General features: G+C 46.5%; 1 protein-coding gene across 12 annotated transcripts in view; it reads right to left on the bottom strand.

Moving 5' to 3' along the window:
- The window catches only part of nrxn2b (neurexin 2b), a 580834-nt gene that overhangs the window by 198619 nt on the left and 358936 nt on the right, over positions 1 to 23279 (bottom strand). For all 12 annotated transcript variants that reach the window (XM_077019139.1, XM_077019095.1, XM_077019103.1 and 9 more), the window contains 3 exons: positions 21757 to 21947; positions 6740 to 6913; positions 3623 to 3742 (listed from right to left, as the gene is read on the bottom strand). In XM_077019139.1, coding sequence (XP_076875254.1) covers positions 3623 to 3742; positions 6740 to 6913; positions 21757 to 21947 — 485 coding nt within the window. The remainder of the gene's footprint in view (positions 1 to 3622; positions 3743 to 6739; positions 6914 to 21756; positions 21948 to 23279) is intronic.

Below are 23279 nucleotides of genomic sequence, written 5' to 3'. Positions count from 1 at the left end.
GTGTGTGTGTGTGTGTGTGTGTTTGTGTGTTTGTGTGATTGTGTGTTTGAGTGTGTTTGTGTGATTGTGTGTGTGTGTGTGTGTGTGTGTGTGTGTGTGTGTATCTGCTTTTCCTGCAGATGAGTTTTTGCCACACATCACGTTCAAAGCAAATTGACTCGTCGTTCTAACAGAACTTCCATGGAATAATAATTCCAGGCTTGTGTGTGTGAGAGAGATATAGAGAAGGTGTTCAGCAGTCTGTGTGTGTGTGTGTGTGTGTGTGTGTGTGTGTGTGTGTGTGTGTGTGTGTGTGTGTGTGTGTGTGTGTGTGTGTGAGAGATAGAAGGTGTTCAGCAGGAGATTGTACACATGCCCACTTCACACAACAACCACTGGACAACAACATAAACTGCTACAGCAGCATAAGTTTGTAAATGAACTGAACCATATGCATCATTCAGACGTTTAGTTGGGTTAGATCATTTAGATGGGTTAGATCATTTAGTTGGGTTACATCATTTAGAGGGGTTAGATCATTTAGTTGGGTTAGATCATTTAGTTGGGTTATATTATTTAGAGGGGTTACATCATTTAGAGGGGTTAGATCATTTAGTTGGGTTACATCATTTAGTTGGGTTACATCATTTAGAGGGGTTAGATCATTTAGAGGGTTTACATCATTTAGATGGGTTAGATCATTTAGATGGGTTAGATCGTTTAGAGGGGTTAGATCGTTTAGAGGGGTTAGATCATTTAGTTGGGTTACATCATTTAGAGGGGTTACATCATTTAGATGGGTTAGATCATTTAGTTGGTTTACATCATTTGAGGGGTTACATCATTTAGAGGGGTTACATCATTTAGTTGGGTTACATCATTTAGTTGGGTTACATCATTTAGTTGGGTTACTCTTTATGTGTTTCGGTTTAAAACAATGGTGGTATAACAAACCTTAGGTGCACTGGCTCACTAGCTTGTTGGGGTAAAGCTTGGCAAGGTGATGGGGATCCTGTTGGGGGTAGGATGGAGATTGAGATTGGAAGAGGAGGGAGGCAGGATAGTGAAAACCAGGGTGAGTGAAAGAGTCCCGGTTGGGGTTGAGGTTATGAATGGTGTCAGAAAGGAGCCTCCTTCTCTCAGTGACCTTCAGTGGTGGTTCTGAGGAGCTTCCTTCCCCCAGTGTCTATCAGTGGTGGTTCTGAGGAGCTTCCTTCCCCCAGTGACCATCAGTGGTGGTTCTGAGGAGCTTCCTTCCCCCAGTGTCTATCAGTGGTGGTTCTCTGAGGTTCAGCTGCTGACAAGTCTCAGCCTGCGGCAGGACAGTTGCTATGGGAGTGGCTCCTGTGGAACAGTTGCTATGGGAGTGGCTTGTGCAGGCTGGGACAAGCGGAACAAAGAGCAGGGTTAGTACTAACTCACTAAGCATTAGAACTAACCATTAGTAAGTATTAGTACTAACCCTAGCCCCTAAACTAGCAGCTACATTTCCGAGAGTTAGAAGGAGAGAGGCAGGAAGAGGCAGGAAGAGGCAGGAAGAGACGGATTCAACGATGATCTGAACGTTTTCACCATAAGAGAAAATGAACAAATTCTGGATTTCCAAAAGAGCATAGAAGGACAAACAAGGAGAAGAATGAAATGAACAAATACACGAGGAATCGAAAAACTCGAACGCGTTTGAATCAGTCAGGAGCATAACGAGAAAGACCAAGCAGTGTGTATTCATCAGAATCACTTATCAGTGTGTATTTATCAGAATCATTTATTAGTGTGTATCTGAGTCATTTATCAGTGCATATTTATCAGAATCAGGTTTGAAGAACAGTGACATCATCATCATCATCACCACCACCAGCACACAACAGCATCTTCATCACTTTTCACTACATAACTGCTCCAACACTTTCAGCCCTCCAGGAAGGAGCCTTCACAACTAGAGTATCCAAACAGCAGGAAACCATTATTGCTCACTGGGAGACAGCTCAGTTTGAAGGGACACCTCACAGTCTCACCAGTCCGAGCCTTTTCTCCACAGGGAGCTGTGAACTGGCATACCTGCCCACACCAGGGACCAAACAAGAACAAGTGACTGTCTCACACCTTAACCTGCTGAAGAAAACATGCACCTACCTGTAGATGAGGTCACAGAAACGCATCCTTGTATATCTGTGCGTGTGTATCCATGCATGAGTCTGTGAGCTTGGGTTTAGATGTGTGTGTGAGAGAGAAAGTTTGTGTGAGCTTTGGATTTAGGTGTGTGTGTGTGTTAGAGAAATTTTGTGTGAGTGTGAATTTAGGTGTGTGTGTGTGTGTGTGTGTGTGTGTGTGTGTGTGTGTGTGTGCGTGTGTGTGTGTGTGTGTGTGTGTGTGTGTGTGTGTGTGTGTGTGTGTGTGTGTGTGTGTGTTTGTGTGTTAGAGAAATTTTGTGTGAGCTTGGGTTTAGGTGTATGTTTCTGTGTGTGTGAGCTTGGATTTAAGTGTGTGTGTGTGTGTGTGTGTGTGTGTGTGTGTGTGTGTGTGAGAGAGAGAGGGAGTGAGAGAGAGCTTGGGAAAAGGTGTGTGCGTGCACCTCTGCATACATGCACTCACGCGAGTGTGTTCTGGCTTTCAATTATCTCCTGATTAAGTCTGGAATGCCAGCAGGGAGATTAATCATCACAATGAATCAGCCAGTTAAGAGGCAAGAAGGAATTAGTGACACGCACTGACCACATCTCAACATGCTAACATCTCAACATGCTAACATCTCAACACGCTAACATCTCAACACGCTAACATCTCAACACGCTAACATCTCAACACACTTGAGTTCATACCTCCTCACTATATCTGCTCCTGCTATACTTGGAGATCCTTTTACCAGAGTACTTCACACACAACTAGTGGTATTAGCTCTTCTTCAGTTCACATATGTTCACGAGACCCCCCCCCCCCCCCCATCCCTGCTGTGATTGGTCTGTCCTTCCTGTGGGCCGCAGTACCTGGCCACATCGATCCTGAATGGTTGTTAATACACAAGTGCAGCGGTAGAGCAGAGCAGTCAAGCTGATCACAACAGGCCTGGGACGCTCCTGAAATCACAGCGTGGCAGCCATGAATACAGCTACAGATGTGCTGCAAATCTGTGCAAATGAGCCAAAACACAAACATAATGCAAACAGGTGTTCAAGGGCGGCGGGTGGAGTGTGTGCACGGGGCGGTGGGTGGAGTGTGTGCACGGGGCAGTGGGTGGAGTGTGTGCACGGGGCGGTGGGTGGAGTGTGTGCACGGGGCAGTGGGAGGGTCCTCCACACTCAGTGTGTCATTTACACCACAGGAGGGAACACCTGATCACTAGTGAATGTTTCCAAGCACACCTAAATACAGAGTGAACTGGCATCAGGGTCACTCCCCTGTGTGTGGTGATGACTCAGTGAATCAATACAGCCAGATTACAGCACTGCAACACAGAGACTGCCTCCCACAGCAGACAGTCCCACATCCGTCTGAGTGACTCAGTCAATGAGGGGGGGTCATCACACCTTCACCCACACCTGACCCCACCTTCCCTCTGCTACCCGAGCACTGTTGGGCTTCTCCAGCCATCGACAGATGGAGCGGAGTGGTGGGCGGAGCGAGGGCGGAGTCAGGGTGTACTTACGATCGCTGCAGTATGAGCCCCCATAGGACGTCATGGTGCAGTCACAGGAGAAGCCCTCCCACTGCTGTAGACACACCCCCTGATTATGGCAGGAGTCCTCCGTGCAAGTGGTGCTGGGTCCTATACACACACACACACACACACACACACACACACACACACGTGAGCAATTACTTTTGCAAACATGTAAGACATGAGGTAATACATATGAGACATGTGTATTATGAATACTTACAGAGGTAAGTAATATTCAACCTGGCTCAAACCTTCACACCACTGTCACTAAAGAATCATAACACAAGCTACTTCAAAAAAGCACACTTCCTGTTAAAGGTCATGATTCCTTCTCTGATTTCCTGACATTTCTTGCCGTACACTGACAAACACAAACAGATGTGCACACTTCAGTTTATTTGGAACTCAACACACACACACACACACACACACACACACAACCTATAATGTTTGAGGACACCACACAAGCCAAGTAAAACTGGCTAAGGCCTTTCCTGGGTCTCCGTGGACACACAATGCTGGGGAGGTGCTATATGGACACACACAGACACACACACACACACACACACACACACAGCTTCTGCTCAGAGTTTCACAGCTTTTATAAGGATATGAAGCAAACATTTTTATTGAAAGAGCAACTACAGCTAATGAGACACAACAGATCTACAATTATGCTACTGTGGAAGCAAACACAGATCTCCTGTATGTGTGAACATCCTTGGCAAACAGAACCTGCCTGACTCGCCCCTCCCCCAGTGGGCCGGAATTCAGCAGCATTTACGGTTTTGATAGCACTAAGCTAGAAATGATCAAATTATCCTCATTTTCACACATAGAGTGTTAAGAAAAACAATGAGATTTATTGACAGAAAATGTCATGTTCTGAAGGCCTGTACTGCAATGACACATGAATGAATGTAACTGACGCATGAATTAATGTATCCAACACTGGGACACGAGGTAACTTTAATTACACAACCGGCCATACAGTGTGTCATGCCAAGTAACATTACATTCAAACTGCCTACAGTATCAACAATTACTATGTAATCTTAGAAAATCTTATGTTAAACTAACATGAGCTGTGAGCCTGAGTCTACGTTGTTAATTTTAATTATTTTAGCACTGTTGTGTTTAAAATTCACTTAGGGTTTGATTGGTTGTCATTCTGCAGTCCTGAAAAGGTGAGAACGCCACTACTGGGGGCTAAAGACCCTCAGGACTGTGGGGCGTGTGAAGGTTGTTCCTCTCAGGACTGTGGGGCGTGTGTGAAGGTTGTTCCTCTCAGGACTGTGGGGCGTGTGTGAAGGTTGTTCCTCTCAGGACTGTGGGGCGTGTGTTAAGGTTGTTCCTCTCAGGACTGTGGGGCGTGTGTGAAGGTTGTTCCTCTCAGGACTGTGGGGCGTGTGTTAAGGTTGTTCCTCTCAGGACTGTGGGGCGTGTGTGAAGGTTGTTCCTCTCAGGACTGTGGGGCGTGTGTGAAGGTTGCTCCTCTCAGGACTGCGGGGCGTGTGTGAAGGTTGTTCCCCTCAGGACTGTGGGGCGTGTGTGAAGGTTGCTCCTCTCAGGACTGCGGGGCGTGTGTGAAGGTTGTTCCCCTCAGGACTGTGGGGCGTGTGTGAAGGTTGTTCCCCTCAGGACTGTGGGGCGTGTGTGAAGGTTGTTCCCCTCAGGACTGTGGGCCGTGTGTGAAGGTTGTTCCCCTCAGGACTGTGGGCCGTGTGTGAAGGTTGTTCCCCTCAGGACTGTGGGCCGTGTGTGAAGGTTGTTCCTCTCAGGACTGTGGGGCGTGTGTGAAGGTTGTTCCTCTCAGGACTGTGGGGCGTGTGTGAAGGTTGTTCCTCTCAGGACTGTGGGGCGTGTGTGAAGGTTGTTCCTCTCAGGACTGTGGGGCGTGTGTGAAGGTTGTTCCCCTCAGGACTGTGGGCCGTGTGTGAAGGTTGTTCCTCTCAGGACTGTGGGGCGTGTGTGAAGGTTGTTCCCCTCAGGACTGTGGGCCGTGTGTGAAGGTTGTTCCTCTCAGGACTGTGGGGCGTGTGTGAAGGTTGTTCCCCTCAGGACTGTGGGGCGTGTGTGAAGGTTGCTCCTCTAACACTGCTGTAGATTTCAACTCATGCATTATATGTGCTGTCACAGGGGTACATAAACTCATAAAGGGGCAAAACTCCATCTGGCAGAGTAGTGTTGAAACACAGTGAGAGAAAAACACTTCCACCTTTATTGTGAGATATTTAAAATCAAGCAGCTGAACACACACACACACACACACACACACACACACACACACACACACACACACACACACACTCATGCATTAACGCACACACACAGTCATGCACACACACACACACACACACACACACACACACACATACTCACACCACCAGCACCATCACACCACCAGCACCATCACACCACCAGCACCATCTCACCACCAGCACCATCAGCAGCAGGTGCAAAGCAAACTAAATCCAGGTAATGATGTCTGACAACACAATTGTAAGTCGTCCATTAAATTTGGAGAACAACTCCACAGATGTCAAAACAAACCCCGGCAATACAGAATCCAATAATGTTACCAAATTGTCCAAAACACAAGCTGGCAGACACAGGCAGGCGTGATCAGCGTGAGTGTAGCTTAATCATCTGATTGAGCTGTAGTGTGTTGGGGAGCCGTGATGTCGGCATCATGGCCGTGCGGGGCAGCTAACACACTCGTGCGAACGCACTGGTGGGGAATCACGGCACAGCGTAAACAAACATCATGGCTTACATTTACAAAGATCCCTATGCTTGTCTGCAGCATTGCTGGCCAAGACTGTTCTCAAAATATCATGTATTTGTGATTATTTTTATCCAAAGAGAAAAAAATACAATTAAAATGATTGCTCATTTTCCGTTACTGAACGGTTCTGATGGGGATTCGAGTTTGTGCTGGAGTAGGTTACAAACAGAAATACACCAGTTTGATTGCTTTTCTGCACACCCTGATATGCTAGTGTAGATTTTTTTTTTCTAACCATATTCTTAATTAGATAATGTACGTGTATATCCCGTTAGTGACGTCATCACGTCAGGTAGATTAGCGAGGCCACTGACCGTCACATCCTCTCTCCACCTGTCCCACTCTGTGGAGGGCGTCTGCCATCAGGTCTGGTAATCTGCCGTTCAGGTCCACGGACGCCAGGCAGCCCTGGTAGCCGTCGCGCGACGCTATCAGCTTGGGCAGACTGTTATACATCGCTTTGCCCACACCACCGATGTACAGCTCTCCTGCGGAGACAGAGGGGGGAAGAGAAGGAGAACGTGAAGGAGGCTGAGAGGAAGGCAGGATGAGGAGAGAACGACGAACAGACAGCAGCACAGAGGGATGAACATGTGCTTCTGGGCCAACGTATATCACTTAGTCTGACGTTACAGTCTAACACAGTGAGGAGAGATCAGAAACACAGTGAGGAGAGAGCAGAAACAGAGTGAGGAGAGATCAGAAACACAGTGAGGAGAGAGCAGAAACAGAGTGAGGAGAGATCAGAAACACAGTGAGGAGAGAGCAGAAACAGAGTGAGGAGAGAGCAGAAACACAGTGAGGATGGAGCAGAAACAGAGTGAGGAGAGAGCAGAAACAGAGTGAGGAGAGAGCAGAAACACAGTGAGGAGGGAGCAGAAACAGAGTGAGGAGAGAGCAGAAACACAGTGAGGAGGGAGCAGAAACACAGAGGAGAGAGCAGAAACAGAGTGAGGAGAGAGGAGAAACACAGTGAGGAGAGAGCAGAAACAGAGTGAGGAGGGAGCAGAAACACAGTGAGGAGAGAACAGAAACACAGTGAGGAGAGAACAGAAACACAGTGAGGAGAGAGCAGAAACACAGTGAGGAGAGAACAGAAACAATTCCAACCCTCACCCTTTATTAACACAAAACTCATCGAACTGGTACTGTATTCCTATGTGGGTAAGTGTGCTTTATTTCTGTATATGTGAGAAAGCAGGAAGTCCTCTGATGTGCGTACACATGTACGTGTGTGATGTGAGCGGGTGAAGCGGGGATGTGAAGCAAGTGTCAGACGGGCTCCCCAAGGAGCTGGTGCTGTTTCTCAGCTCTGTGGAGCCTCATTAAACTCCCTGTTGTAGTGCTGTGTGAGTGCTATCGGGGGCACACGGCACACGACTTCAGCCTGACACACCTGAGCCCAGGTATGACACAAACACAAAACAAAAACCACAACAAAGACTGATTCTCTCTGTACCTCACACACGCACATACACACACACACACACACTTCCCAGTACTTTTGATAAAAGCTTTAATCTTTATGTTGAATATACTTTACCATTATACAGTGAGGAAAATAAGTATTTAAACACCATGTGACTTTGCAAGTTCTCATTGTTCCATGACTTAGAAATCATGGAGGGGTCAGAATGTTTTTCTTAGGCGCATGTCCACTGTGAGAGACATAGTCTAAAAAATAATAATAATAAATTGGAAATCACAATGTATGAGATTGTACATTATGTACTTTTACTTTGTACCAGCCAAAGGGTAAGACATGTCATCTTGAAACATTCCCCAGAACAGTCCTGTAACTTAACACATCTCTATCTGTCTGTACTAGTAGAGGTCATAAAGACCCTTGGCCCTAAATGAGTCTGCGTGTGCACGTGTGTGAGGGTGTGTAGGTGTGTGTGAGTGTGTGTGTGCGTGTGTGTGAGTAGGTGTGTGTGGTTCTTGTTTTTCAAGACAAGCAGGATCTGCAGTTAGGTGATACTCATTAAACAAAACAATCCTGCCCTCGGACTAACAAGTTTGTGGAAATAATGCAAAGAAGGGAGAGAGAATGAGGGATAAAGAGAAAGAGAGAGAGAGAGAGAGAGAGAGAGAGAGAGAGAGAGAGAGAAAGAAAGAGAGGGGGGGGGCATTTTTAAACATCTTTTTATTTTAGACCATTTTAGGTCGAAATAAAACTGCTTTGCGACTGCAAGCACATACATACATATAGTACACACACACGCACACACACACACACACACACACACAGAAGGAGAGAGTGGGAGAGAAGGAGTCGAACCTGCTGAACCTCGTACAGCTTTGCCAACATACAGATTACCTGCCGTGCCAATAAAGCACAGGATTTAAATTGATTTGAAACTGTATTGAAATTGGGAGAAAGTGGGAGACAGCAAACAAGACAGAACAGAGACAGACAGAGAGAGAGACAGATCAGAGATAGACTGAGAGATAGACAGAAAGAGAGAGAGACAGAAAGAAAGAGAGAGAGAGAGAACAGAGCAATCCACCACCTTTCACCGGATGCTTGGATCGATAAAGCCAGCCACCATCACAAGCCATCTTCCTTTCTAAATGGCTGATGGAGCCAATTTGAAATATTGAGAATCAAACATCAATGGACACATTAAAGTATACTTATTTAATGCAGAGTTTGTAAAACATTAAAGCATACTTCATCAACGCACAGTGTGTTCACAACCCTCGCTGGCTTTAATTTACATTTAAAAACAAGCCTCAAAATTCATGGTAACAAATTATTAATGTCATACTGATCACTACATAAAATATTCTAGGATGTTCATCTCTGCATAACCAAAACAAATCCATGCAGGTACACATCATACATCACTGAGTCATAAACGTCCCAGCTAGCATGAAATAACTCAAGATTTCATTATCTTCACTCAGTATGACACATTACAAACAGTGAAATGAAAACAACAGGTTGCTCTTTGATGTAGGAATGTTTAAGTCACCTGATGTTTTAGTATCTGCTAACCCCCCCAGGCCATTACTCAACAGCACAGTGTAACATGGGTTATGAGGTCCACACAGCACAGACCTGCTATCAGTGTGACTACAGCACAGTGTAACACAGAGTAATGCTGCTAGTTTATCCTCATTATTGTCCCTTTACAGATATAATTTTTCTATCATTTAAGCAATTTAGTCAGTTTCTGTTACACTTAAGATCCAGAAAGATTCTACTAACTGACTTCCATTGGCTGCTGTACCAGTGATTGATGCCTACAGGAACTGCAAACTTTCAAGAGCTTCCCCAGATGGGACCAATTACATTTGCTCCCCTAACACACACACACACACACACACACACACACACACACACACACACACACACACACACACACACACACACACAAAATGTGGTCTCAGTGTGACTACAGCACAGTGTAATTCAGGGTATAGGAAGAGTTCAGATGGGACGGAGACCTTTTAAAATTGCTCTTACAAATGCAAGTACATACACACTACAGAAATGTTTTAGGAAAAAAAGACTTTCATTTTAAACTGTAATCTAAAATGACTCGTTCTGCTAGCAAAGGTACACTTAGGATAAGTGGCGAAGCTGCTTTATGGAATACTAGTTGCTAAGGTACGGATGCACTGTAGTAGTTTATTATTACACACTGTATTTTCAGATTCAGTGTTCAGTGTACAGTGAAGGAGCATTATAGTGGTGATGTCATAGGTGTGATGTCATAGGTGTGCCAATAATGCTGGTAATGCATGTACCATCACTGGATCATTGTATGCTAACACACAGGAAAACACACATGTACGCTTACACACAGGCAAACATACATGTACGCTTACACACATGTACGCTTACACACAGGCAAACACACATGCTTACACACGCTGTTTGTAAGTATACGTGTGTGTGTGTGTGTGTGTGTGTGTGTGTGTGTGTGTGTGTGTGTGTGTGTGCGCATTTATGCACACAGACGTGTTTCTGAACACTCAAACCCTGAGATGAATGCATGGGTGCACCACAGGTGTGTCTGGATGTCTTTGCCAGTCTCATGCCATGTTGGTAGTCAGGCATCACACACACACACACACACACACTCGCACACACACTTGCAACCTAAAGAGGGTCCGGTGCCCAAACAGTGCATGAGTGACCATGTGTGAAAGTTGAATGAGGCACTGATTAACCGTACACACACACACACACACACACACACACACACACACACACACACACACACAACACACACACACACACACACACAGAGGCATAATTCCACAGGTGCTCTTTGGTGTATGTGTGTGTGTGGTTATAGATATCTTATAGTTTATAGGTATTGGCTGTATTTGGCTTCTTTTGGTACTACTGATTATGTTTCATAACCTCCATCTGAGCTGTTCTTTCCTCACTATCATCTCTTTAGATATGTTGCTTTTTCACTCACTTAAGCAATTTAGTCAGTTTCTGTTACACATAAGATCCAGAAAGATTCTACTAACTGACTTCCATTGGCTGCTGTACCAGTGATTGATGCCTACTGGAACTGCAAACTTTCAAGAGCTTCCCCAAATGGGACCAATTACATTTGCTCCCCTAACACACACACACACACACACACACACACACACACACACACACACACACACACACACACACACACACACTCAATGTGGTCTCAATAGCAGACGTTGCTGGAGGTGTTGTAATTGCTGGAGGTGTTGGCTGCATGATTTGCCCAATAAGGAAGTGAGACACTGTCAGTAGTGTCACCTACAGAGCGTTCTCAGAACTCCACCTACAGATCCCCATCAACTGATCACAGTACAGGGTGAGACTGTACCCCAGATCACAGTACAGGGTGAGACTGTACCCCAGATCACAGTACAGGGCGAGACTGTACCCCAGATCACAGTACAGGGTGAGACTGTACCCCAGATCACAGTACAGGGTGAGACTGTACCCCAGATCACAGTACAGGGTGAGACTGTTCCCCAGATCACAGTACAAGGTGAGACTGTACCCCAGTCTGCCACACCACACACTCGGGGTTGACCACACACGCTGGAGGTTACACGCTTGGCTGAGAAGGTTCAGATTAAATCACCACGTCCGCATATTCAGACTTGAAACTTTACCGGTACACATCTATGTTTTAAAGTGACAGCAGAAATATGAATTTAGCATGAGATATAAATAACAGTTTAATCCCTTTTCTTTCTTGAAATATGTGTCTCTCATACTCTGTAAGTAAATACATCTCCTATGTCTGTTAACTGTAGACCACTGATGTGGTGCTCAATTATTGCACTTTGCACATTGTAGTATACTCCTGCGTCTCTCTGTACATCTCCCTGTGCAGGACACTTGATTGGACCGGGTCTGTGCTTCCTTCTGCCTCACATTCATGCCACATCAGGGCATCAGAACTCATCCCTACCCACACCAGGGCATCAGAACTCATCCCTACCCACACCAGGGCATCAGAACTCATCCCTACCCACACCAGGGCATCAGAACTCATCCCTACCCACACCAGGGCATCAGAACTCATCCCCACTCATCAGCACTCCAGGTCAGAACTCAACCCTTGGGTGACACGGACCTCACTCTTCCAGTGCTGGCCCCAGGAGTGAGCTCAAACTGTTCTAACCTGCTACTTTACACCAGTTCCTGGAATGTACACTGGTGAACACTGCACCAAAATCATCCATGTTCAGAGTCTCGTTTCAAAATGAGCTCCTTGTTCACAAAGATTACCATTATTTACCAAAATCAAACTGTCAACCTTCATCTCAGAACAGCTCAGAGCAGGGGGCACTCAGAGCGCCAGGTCACCTTATAACTCAGCTTCTCCATCACAGGTTTTTGTACTCGAATAAATTTCATTTTATCTTCATATCATACACCGAACTATAAACAACATCCCAGACCATGGTCATCCTGATGGACGTTTATCTATTAGCTCTTTCAGTGGCTTTTGAAAACATAAATTCACTGACTATTTGTAATGCAAGTATTAATGCCAATAAATAAATAAAATGTATTTCTACCCCCCTTTCATCAGCCTTTTGAGATGCAAAGGGACGTTGCTATTTCTTGTTGACAGGTATATCATCCTATCCTGCAGTGACAAAGGTCATTAGAGGCCATGGCCAGTCTGCTGTGCTGTCTGAAACCAACACTTCTGACCGTGCTAGTTACGGGCCCCGCAGCGGTACCACACAGAGCACTGGTCCACTGCCTTAACGGCCCCCGCGGAAACGCTGAGATACATCCTTTGTCTTCTTTAGGGAAAGAAAAAGTAATTTTGTTCTGCATCTTAGGAACGTAACAGCAGAACCTTAGGACCTATGGCTGACCTGTGACCTACGCTTCACACAGCACCACAGACACGACCTGCTCTGGAAAACACTACTGGTACTTTAGCACTGTCCCTGTTTTTAAACGCATGTCAGACTAGATCAGGCCGACTGAAGTACAAGACCGCCCAAGACAAACAAAGGGAGTGAGAGACAAAGACAGAGAGAGAGTGAGAGAGAGAGAGAGAGAGAGAGAGAGAGAGAGAGAGAAAGAGAGTTGGATTATTAGTTTGACAGGCTAACACCGGAAGGCTCTCCATGAACTACTGCTTGAAGGGGACATTTTGTCCAGTGTGCTTTTGTAATGGGGGAGGGGTCCAAATGACCAATTACAGAATTAAGCACAAGAACAGGTCCTTCTCTTCAATACATGGGCTCATACTGTTATCACATTCTCTCACACACCCACTCTCTCACGCACTCTCACGCACACACTCCTCACTTATTCACTCACGCACTCACACAGGCACACACTCACATACGCACGCTTTCACACATTCATGAACTCTCTCACTCACCCACTCACACCCTCAGTCACTCACTCTCATTCACACTCTCTCATACCTTCACTCACACACCCCATGTCACCCTCTCTTATTATCTCTCTAGCCTTCTTACACACTTTCTCTCCCCACCACTAACACTCTCTCTCTCTCTCTCCAATATTCTCCTGCCCATCACTCATTTTTCCTCTCCCCCACTGTCTCTCTCTTTGTGGTCACAATATAATTGCAGGCCACCAAATTAAAAATCCATTCCAAAGAAGAATAAAGAAAGCAATTTTAATAATAAAGTGTGAACAGTCTTAGAAAAATAAGGGGCAGTAATTAGAAACCAATTTGATGCTGTTCCATTAAGCAAAGTTCAGTGATCTGTCACACAAATAGACACACACAGCTCAGAAAGCACAGGAGTCAGGTGTCAGGAGTCAGGTGTCAGGAGTCAGGAGTCAGAAGTCAGGTGTCAGGAGTCAGGAGTCAGGTGTCAGGTGTCAGGAGTCAGGAGTCAGGAGTCAGGAGTCAGGAGTCAGGAGTCAGGTGTCAGGTGTCAGGTGTCAGGAGTCAGGAGTCAGGAGTCAGGAGTCAGGTGTCAGGTGTCAGGTGTCAGGTGTCAGGAGTCAGGTGTCAGGAGTCAGGTGTCAGGTGTCAGGTGTCAGGTGTCAGGTGTCAGGAGTCAGGAGTCAGGAGTCAGGTGTCAGGTGTCAGGAGTCAGGTGTCAGGAGTCAGGAGTCAGGAGTCAGGTGTCAGGAGTCAGGTGTCAGGTGTCAGGAGTCAGGTGTCAGGTGTCAGGTGTCAGGTTTCAGGAGTCAGGTGTCAGGTGTCAGGAGTCAGGAGTCAGGAGTCAGGTGTCAGGTGTCAGGTGTCAGGTGTAGCTGATTGTTCCATCACCACCTTTGTCACCAGGAAACACTGATCAATAATCATTCACGTGAAAACACTCTGTAATCAATAATCATTCACCAGAATCACATGGGATCTCCACAGCCAGTCAATATAATCATCTGTGTGATTGCTGAAAATGTGCCCACTCAAGAGTCACGTCCAATCAGACTCCACTCTGCTCCATATGGACCCCATGAGGGCGGGGCTAGGAGCCATCGGCAGCTGGACGTAACCAGTCAGGATTCAGATTTTCATCTCATTTTCTGCTTTCATTCTGACAAAGTGGTTTTCAGTTAACCCCCCCAAATTTTGTATTTCCTCAGCAAAACCAGCACTTTACAGCCACATGCTAGTGATTTCTAGAGCTTGGCTGATGGTCTGGATCTCTGCGCCATACGCAGGCTCAGAGGCGGAGGGGGTGTCCGAGTTCAGACTGTGTGCTCTTCATTTCGTCTTCTCCACAGGCCCCCGCGGCCCTCTGTCCTGTGCTGCTCTACACATAACCACCTTCAGAACAATAGGAAGCTCTTACACAACGGAGAGAAGCATTTTATCTTCTCCCGCTCAACGCTGCTTTATGTTGAATTCATTATTTTACCTGCAGGCATAAAAGACAATGTTGAACCTATCTGTATTTAAATAACAATGAAATCAATCAATGCCTGGCACTGCCTAATATTCATATATTCCTATGTTCATATTCATTACCAAATATTCATATATTCATATTCACAACCAGGTGCTTTGTCTATGGCACACAAAACTGAAGGCACTTCCCTAAAGATCATCAACATCAAATTCACTGCAGGTCTTCAGCGCGTCTCTAATCTCCCTAGCGCTCGCGGCTCAGGTCTGTGGTTTCTCCTGCGGCGTCCGGGAGGTTGTGGGCTCCAGCCTCAACGTCTCCTTTCCACTTCGGCATCGGTACGCAATGCACAGATCCCAACTGCCCCGCTGATGTGTGCTGACACAGGTGCAGGTGCGCTTGACTAATCACCCTCCTGCACCACCGAAGCTTCATTGGATAAAAGGTTAGCGTGTCTTCTCTGCAGGGACAAGGACTTCAGGTGGGGTTTGGTCTCAGACAGCAGACAAGACCATCAGGAGGGGAGCGGAATTGAACTCACAAACAAGAAAACAAGCTTGGAGCAATCAGTGTGAGCTTTCTCTACGATTACCTGTGATTAGGCAGGACCCTGCTTACTTATCATGGCAACCTACAACCACAACAACACTGGTGCTTTACGTTATTTGGAACAACAGCCACAACTACACTGGTGCTTTACGTTATTTGTCATGACATCCACAACAACACTGGTGCTTTACGTTATTTGTCATGACAACCACAACAACACTGGTGCTTTACGTTATTTGTCATGACAACCACAACACTGGTGCTTTACGTTATTTGTCATGACAATCACAACAACACTGGTGCTTTACGTTATTTGTCATGACAATCACAACTACACTGGTGCTTTACATTATTTGTCATGACATCCACAGCAACACTGGTGTTTTACATTATTTGTCATGACAACCACAACTACACTGGTGCTTTACATTATTTGTAACAACAGCCACAACTACACTGGTGCTTTACGTTATTTGTCATGACAACCACAACTACACTGGTGCTTTACATTATTTGTCATGACAACCACAACTACACTGGCGCTTTACGTTATTTGTCATGACAACCCCAACAACACTGGTGTTGTACGTTATTTGTCATGACAACCACAACTACACTGGTGCTTTACGTTATTTGTCATGACAACCACAACTACACTGGCGCTTTAAATTGCTCGGAGTTTCCTGCTCCCAGCACACCACTTTTATTCTCGTTAGACACGTAACATCTGTCAGCGATGGGTAATCTTAATCTGCAGCAGACACAGGGCTGACCTTATACAGGGATTATATAATAATTCACTTATGTTTAATTAACAAAGCTACACCACTTCTTTTCTTTTTTTAGGAATACTGACACATCCAAAATGCAGAAATCCTCTCAGCCTCTAAGGTTTCTGCAGCCCAAATGTAAAAAAAACCCTCCTATGTTAAATTTCTACAATCTCCTGGGCAGATTGTGTGGACATTCCTGACGGTTCCTGTGTTCTCCTCCCCCACACACAGCCCAGCTCACAAACGGCCACCATCATTAACCAATAAGGAACAGGCGTAGAGCAGAGGAGAGATGAAAACACACAGGACTGGAGAAACGTATGTCCAATCTGAAGCCCATAGACCAGGCTTAATATAATCTACCCAACAACATGAAGCTGTCTATGGCAGTCTTCATGTTTCAGTGCTTTACAAATGCAAACTGACAGTCTATCAGCACTCCATTCAATAAAGCGCTCAGATACTCCATTCGATAAAGTGCTCAGATACGGGGAGGGGGGTGTTGGGGGGGGGGGGGGGGGGGACAATTCCATTTAGCAAGGCAGGACGACATTCTCCCACCGCACAGGTTCAACACACATTTGACAAAAACAAAAACGCCATTTTGTCCTCACCAGGCCCAATTTGAAGCCAATTCTCTTAACATGGGCACAAAAAAGTGGCACGCCCAGAGGTTTTACACCACACACACAGTGTAGGAGATGAGCAAAACACCATGTGTGCCAGGCGGGGCACTCCTATGGCATGAAGATTACCCATGTCCAGCTCGCACGCTGTGCTAAGTGGAGGAGAAACATTCTGCGGCCCATCACCCAACAACAGCAGCGTGGAGAGCCGAGCGCAGACGCACACGGAGGGGACCAGAGTCGCGGTGGGCGAGGGATAATCGCTGAAGGCAACGGCACCACCTACTTAGGAAACGATCTACTATCAGAACACCTTAAGCCCCGTCAGGAGGACCGGGCCCGTCCCTCAATTACAGCGCCGCTCCACACACAAAGACGGTGTTCATCCACAAAGCCAACGGCTTTTTAGCAGGAGTAACGCACTGTTGCTCCTAACACCAGATTTCCCTAAGTGCTTTCAAAGCTCCCTCTCCACCCAAATCCCACCCCCCCCCCCCCTAACTCTCCATCCTCTCAATTATCTGTGCCTGTTTCTCTCTGGGTTTCTTTACCTTGAGAGGCTTTGAGAAAGTGCACCTACACATCTTCATCTGTCTCACACTTCACCAACCAGCTCGCACACACACACACACATACCCACACTACACATCTTCATATTGTCTCACACTTCACCAACCAGCACACACACGCACACACACACCCTACACATCTTCATATTGTCTCACACTTCACCAACCAGCACACACACGCACACACAGGCGCACACCCTACACATCTTCATATTGTCTCACACTTCACCAACCAGCACACACACCAGAATCTTCACTAATTACTTTAATTTAATTTAAATGGGCAGAAGTATCCCCAGTCTACAGTTAGGGTTAGTTAATCTAGGGTTAGGGTTAGTCAATCTTCTCTAATGGGTGCTCAAAGTCCCTGAGGGTCACTGCACCATCCATGAGGGCCACAGCTCCACCCTGAGTGTCACTGCACCACCCCTGAGGGTCACTGCACCACCCATTGGCTTCTGAGCACCATAGTGTCTGTGATCCACATTTGCCCTGCATCAAAACCAAATGGGTGCAGGTTGAGGATCCTCCCATAAATAATGCAGTGGTGGTGTTATACAGTCACAGAGGAAACGATCAGTCACACAGTGCTGTTATTACACAGCTCCCAACAAAAGCTTACTGTTCACTGTTCACTGTTTCACAAGCACAAGCTCACAAGGTAAAAACAATAAATACATGAATTAATTAAAAGCAATAAATGCATAAATTAATCTAAATCACTCACCATACTCCAGTGTAACGCTAAATCAGTCATCCACCCTAAATCACCACACTGCAGTGTCACACTAAAGCACTCATCCCCCCTAAATCACCACACTGCAGTGTCACACTAAATCAGGCATCCCCCCTAAATCACCACACTGCAGTGTCACACTAAATCACTCATCCACCCTAAATCACCACACTGCAGTGTCACACTAAAGCACTCATCCACCTTAAATCACCACACTGCAGTGTCACACTAAAGCACTCATCCCCCTTAAATCACTACCCTCCTGCAGCTTACAAAAGCAGGTGGTTCTGGACAGCAATTCTATCGCAAACCACATCCCCTTAAAGTAAATTTAAAGGCAGTCAGAACTTATTTGCCAGGAGACCTTTAAAATAATGTAAATACTGTTTCCATCTAAGCCGTCAGCTGCTCCAGTCTCCTGAGGTGCTGCAGTAAGAGCAGATGTAAGCTGGGCTTTGGCCAGTGCTGCACACCACTGGGGAATCATCTCAACACGTTCTCCCTGGCACAGACTCTCTGGGACGCACAGGCTGATTGGATGACACTTCTGAACTACAGTTTACAAACAGTGCCAGACTCTGGACTTGACCAGAGATCTGGACTCTAACTTGCCATTAGAGAGTTTTCATCTCTTTGCTATTCAGCCAGGCCCGTGTTGCTTTGTTCTTGTTCCTCCCAAGCTTTAATTTTGCTGAAGCAGGAAGCAGGATCTCTTTACCCATTTTTACCCATATCTTCCTATATTTACAGATATCTACCAATTTCTGTCCATATTTACCCACATGTACCCATATTCCTGCATTAAGAAAATGCCCCACCAAGCAGGTCTGTAACATTGTAATTGCAATTATGTTATCTGTCTGTAACAATGATGTTACCTCTACAACATAATGATGTCATACTCCACTGCTGCAATAATACAGTTTTGAATTTTGGCCAAAAAGCCTTTGTTTGTGTTTTTCATCCAAACACAGAACCACATTCCACATTTATCTACACACAAGTGCTCAAGAACTTTCTAGAGTGTCTGCACAAGCTGGCTCCAGAGTGGCTGTGCATGTTGTCTCTAGAGTGTCTGTACAAGCAGGCTCTAGTGCAGGGGTGCCCACAAGTTTTCAGCTTGCGAGCTACTTATAAGATGACCAAGTCAGAAAGATCTAGTGTCGATTGTTGACGGGGGGGGTTGGCGGCGATGTGTGTCAATCATTGACGGTGATCGTTGTCACCTCCCCAACACACCCCCTCCTCTCCCCAACACACCCCCTCCTCTCCCCAACACACCCCCTCCTCTCCCCAACACACCCCCTCCTCTCCCCAACACACCCCCTCCCCTCCCCAACACACCCCCTCCCCTCCCCAACACACCCCCTCCTCTCCCCAACACACCCCCTCCCCTCCCCAACACACCCCCTCCCCTCCCCAACACACCCCCTCCTCTCCCCAACACACCCCCTCCTCTCCCCAACACACCCCCTCCCCTCCCCAACACACCCCCTCCTCTCCCCAACACACCCCCTCCTCTCCCCAACACACCCCCTCCTCTCCCCAACACACCCCCTCCCCTCCCCAACACACCCCCTCCTCTCCCCAACACACCCCCTCCCCTCCCCAACACACCCCCTCCTCTCCCCAACACACCCCCTCCCCTCCCCAACACACCCCCTCCTCTCCCCAACACACCCCCTCCCCTCCCCAACACACCCCCTCCCCTCCCCAACACACCCCCTCCTCTCCCCAACACACCCCCTCCCCTCCCCAACACACCCCCTCCCCTCCCCAACACACCCCCCTCCCCTCCCCAACACACCCCCTCCTCTCCCCAACACACCCCCTCCTCTCCCCAACACACCCCCTCCCCTCCCCAACACACCCCATCCCCTCCCCAACACACCCCCTCCCCTCCCCAACACACCCCCTCCCCTCCCCAACACACCCCCTCCTCTCCCCAACACACCCCCTCCCCTCCCCAACACACCCCCTCCTCTCCCCAACACACCCCCTCCTCTCCCCAACACACCCCCCTCCTCTCCCCAACACACCCCCTCCTCTCCCCAACACACCCCCTCCCCTCCCCAACACATTTCCTTTTTTCCTCCCCTCTGATGCAACAGTGCTTGCTGGGGTATATAAACACTTGAGTATTACTTTATAGCAGTGGGTACTTGCTATACCAATATTACAAATGTATTCATTTCTTGGGTCAATCATTTAAAGTTAAAACATGATGGCACAAAATATCAGGATGTGATTTGTGTATGCAGGTGTATGTGAGGTTCACCTGTTCCTGCTGGTATTACTGGACCACTAGTTGTCTAGACGACCATATCCAAATCACATGCACTACAGGTATTCTGTTCAGTTACACACACAACACTGACTTCTTCAACATTAGAGGAACCATGAGGTTTCTCACTGGACCTGAAAGCCCAACATTGTGTAGAATCTAATTTCAGAAGATATAAGAACACAGATTGACCACTGTGTGATCGCTGGTGTGTGCTGGAGGTGTCTGTTATTAATGGGTTTGGTCTTTTAAACCACAGCCAGACATTTTAGAACTGAAAAGTCAAGTATATGTGTTTGAGGTGCAAATGTGAATGTGTTTGGTTAATCACTCAAGTGAACCTTAAAGTGTCTGAGTGGCTAGAAACACAAATGTGTTAATAAATACTAACGTCCTAAAACACAAGAACTCTGAGCACTTGTGATCTCACAGCTCGCCAGTACCATCTCCCTGCCTTTACACACACACACACACACACACACACACACACATTCACACACACATTCACACACACATTCACACACACACATCTAATCTTTGCAAAACAAATGTTGTAAAGATCACACCCAGATCCAGACCCCGAGACTCAGACAGCACATCCCACATTACTTATTCTGGACAGTGAGGCACACAGATGCTGCTCACAGATCAACGGTGGCGACCACAAGGTGTGAAATCGAAATCTGCTTTTATGAGTCTTAATACGCAGGCTTGTCTTATATGAAATGAATTAACATGTAAATAAGAAGTTATGGTTGAGAATCTGTTTATCTGACTGGCTGCCTAATTGAAGTAGGAGAAAGATGTTGCCTTGGGAATGGTTTCATTTTCACTGATGAAGCCTTGTGTTCACTACGTTTAAGTCACCAGCATCCTAACTGAATGAAATGCAATCAGAATTACAACTCACGCCCAGACTGACATGTTCCCGTCCTGTTTATGTACTGCCCTTCAGGATTTAGTTCCAACCCTAACACATTTCTTCCAAATAGATAAGGATTTCAGCAACATCTGAATATCGTGGGTTAGTCAGGCATGTTGGACGTAATCTCTGCAGGGTGGCTGGTCTCTCTGACATGAGCTGGATGACGTGGTTTAGTCCTTAAACATCTGAGCTCCAGGGTCACTGTGGAGACAGACCCCTATCTCCCCCATCTTTAAAGATGCTGCATCTCTTGAGGTTGCCAAGAAAACCCTGAACACTGCTTCCACATAGAACAATAAATTACCAGAATTACTGTCTGGGCAAGTGTTCATTGACATCACCTTTCAGCTACTGCAGAGAACTCAAAAAACTACAACCAAATAAGCAGCACAGGCTCACCCCACTAATCCCACTAACCCCACCCACCTCACCCACTAACCCCACCCACTCTACCAACCCCACCCACCTCGCTCATCCCAGTCACCCCACTAACCCCGCCCACCCCGCCCTCCCCGCTCACACCCACACAGCCCTGTTACAGCCCTACCTTTGAGGTCCAGGTTGCGGGCTCCGTTGGAGTGCTGCGTGACGGTGTGTGAGTCGATCTTGAGGGTGTGCATGTTGTTGGTGTCCCGCGAGACCACCACGCTGTGCCACTGGTTGTCGTTCAGAGGTTTGTCCGAGTTGCCCTTCATTAGAGAGGGGCCATTGCCCAAGTCGAACACGTAGTGTATGTACCTGAGAAACAAACACCCCCGTTCACTCAACACGCCACACAGTACCAGCAGCAAAGCAATCACAGAGTCAATACTTTCAGTCTGTGTTTAAACACGGAAGTACACACGGGTAAAAAGTCAAACTACGTTTGAAAACATCACCGTAGCGTACACAACCCAAAATAAGGCTTGGTGCATTTGTGCTTTCCTGTGACAGGGTGACTCATGATTCTTATTAAAGAACGTCAGTCCCCGGAGGACTGGAGACATGGTTTAGAAAGCGCACAAGACGTGAGGGAACCAGGGAGGTAAAATAAATCCACTACAGTTCAGTGCTTCAGGAAAACGTGTATTTTTTCTCCACTGATAATGAAATAAACCTGACAATTCAGAAACTAAAACGATGTTAAAAATCCATGATCTTATGAGCCTTCAACAGCCTACAGTAATAGTGCTAAACAGGTTTGGTGAAAAAGGTTTTGGACCAGAACCAAGTCAGTTATTGGGTTCTACTCCTCAGAACTGGACACAAAACTGAACATAAACACCCATTTACAAATAGTATCACCTCCTAATATGCTTCCAAATGAAGAAGTTTACAAATGAAGAATCCTTACCCTAACCCTAATCCTAACACTAACCCTAGCCCTAATCCCAACACTAACTCTAACCCCAACACTAACACTAACACTAACCCCAACAACAACTCTGACCATAACCCTAATCCTAACCCCAACACTAACACTAACCATAACCCTAATCCTAATCCTAATCCTAACACTAACCCTAAACCTAATCCCAACACTAGCTCTAACCCAAATAAATGAAGGAAGGATAGAAGGAAGTCTGTTCTCAGGTCACCATACATACTCTATCTCTCCCACTTTCTTTCCCTTCCCTCCTTTCTTCTCACCCTCTCTCTCTCTTTCTCTCTCACCCTCTCTCCCTCCCCCTCTCTTTCTCTCTCTCTCTCTCTCACACACTCTCCATCTCTCATTTTAAAAGACTATGAAATTCCTCATTGGAATCATAAATTATTTTCAGTACCAGACAAAACCAGCCTCAATCTTAAACAGAAGGTAATATACCAAAACAGCTCAGCACACTAACCGACATAACCAGCAGATCATTATGAACACTAACCCTAACACAACCAGCAGATCATTATGAACACTAACCCTAACACAACCAGCAGATCATTATGAACACTAACCCTAACACAACCAGCAGATCATTATGAACACTAACCCTAACACAACCAGCAGAACATTATGAACACTAACCCTAACACAACCAGCAGATCATTATGAACACTAACCCTAACACAACCAGCAGATCATTATGAACACTAACC

Source organism: Brachyhypopomus gauderio, chromosome 1, assembly GCF_052324685.1.
Source record: "Brachyhypopomus gauderio isolate BG-103 chromosome 1, BGAUD_0.2, whole genome shotgun sequence".
Lineage (NCBI taxonomy): Eukaryota > Metazoa > Chordata > Actinopteri > Gymnotiformes > Hypopomidae > Brachyhypopomus > Brachyhypopomus gauderio.
This window is presented reverse-complemented; position numbering and strand designations above follow the sequence as displayed.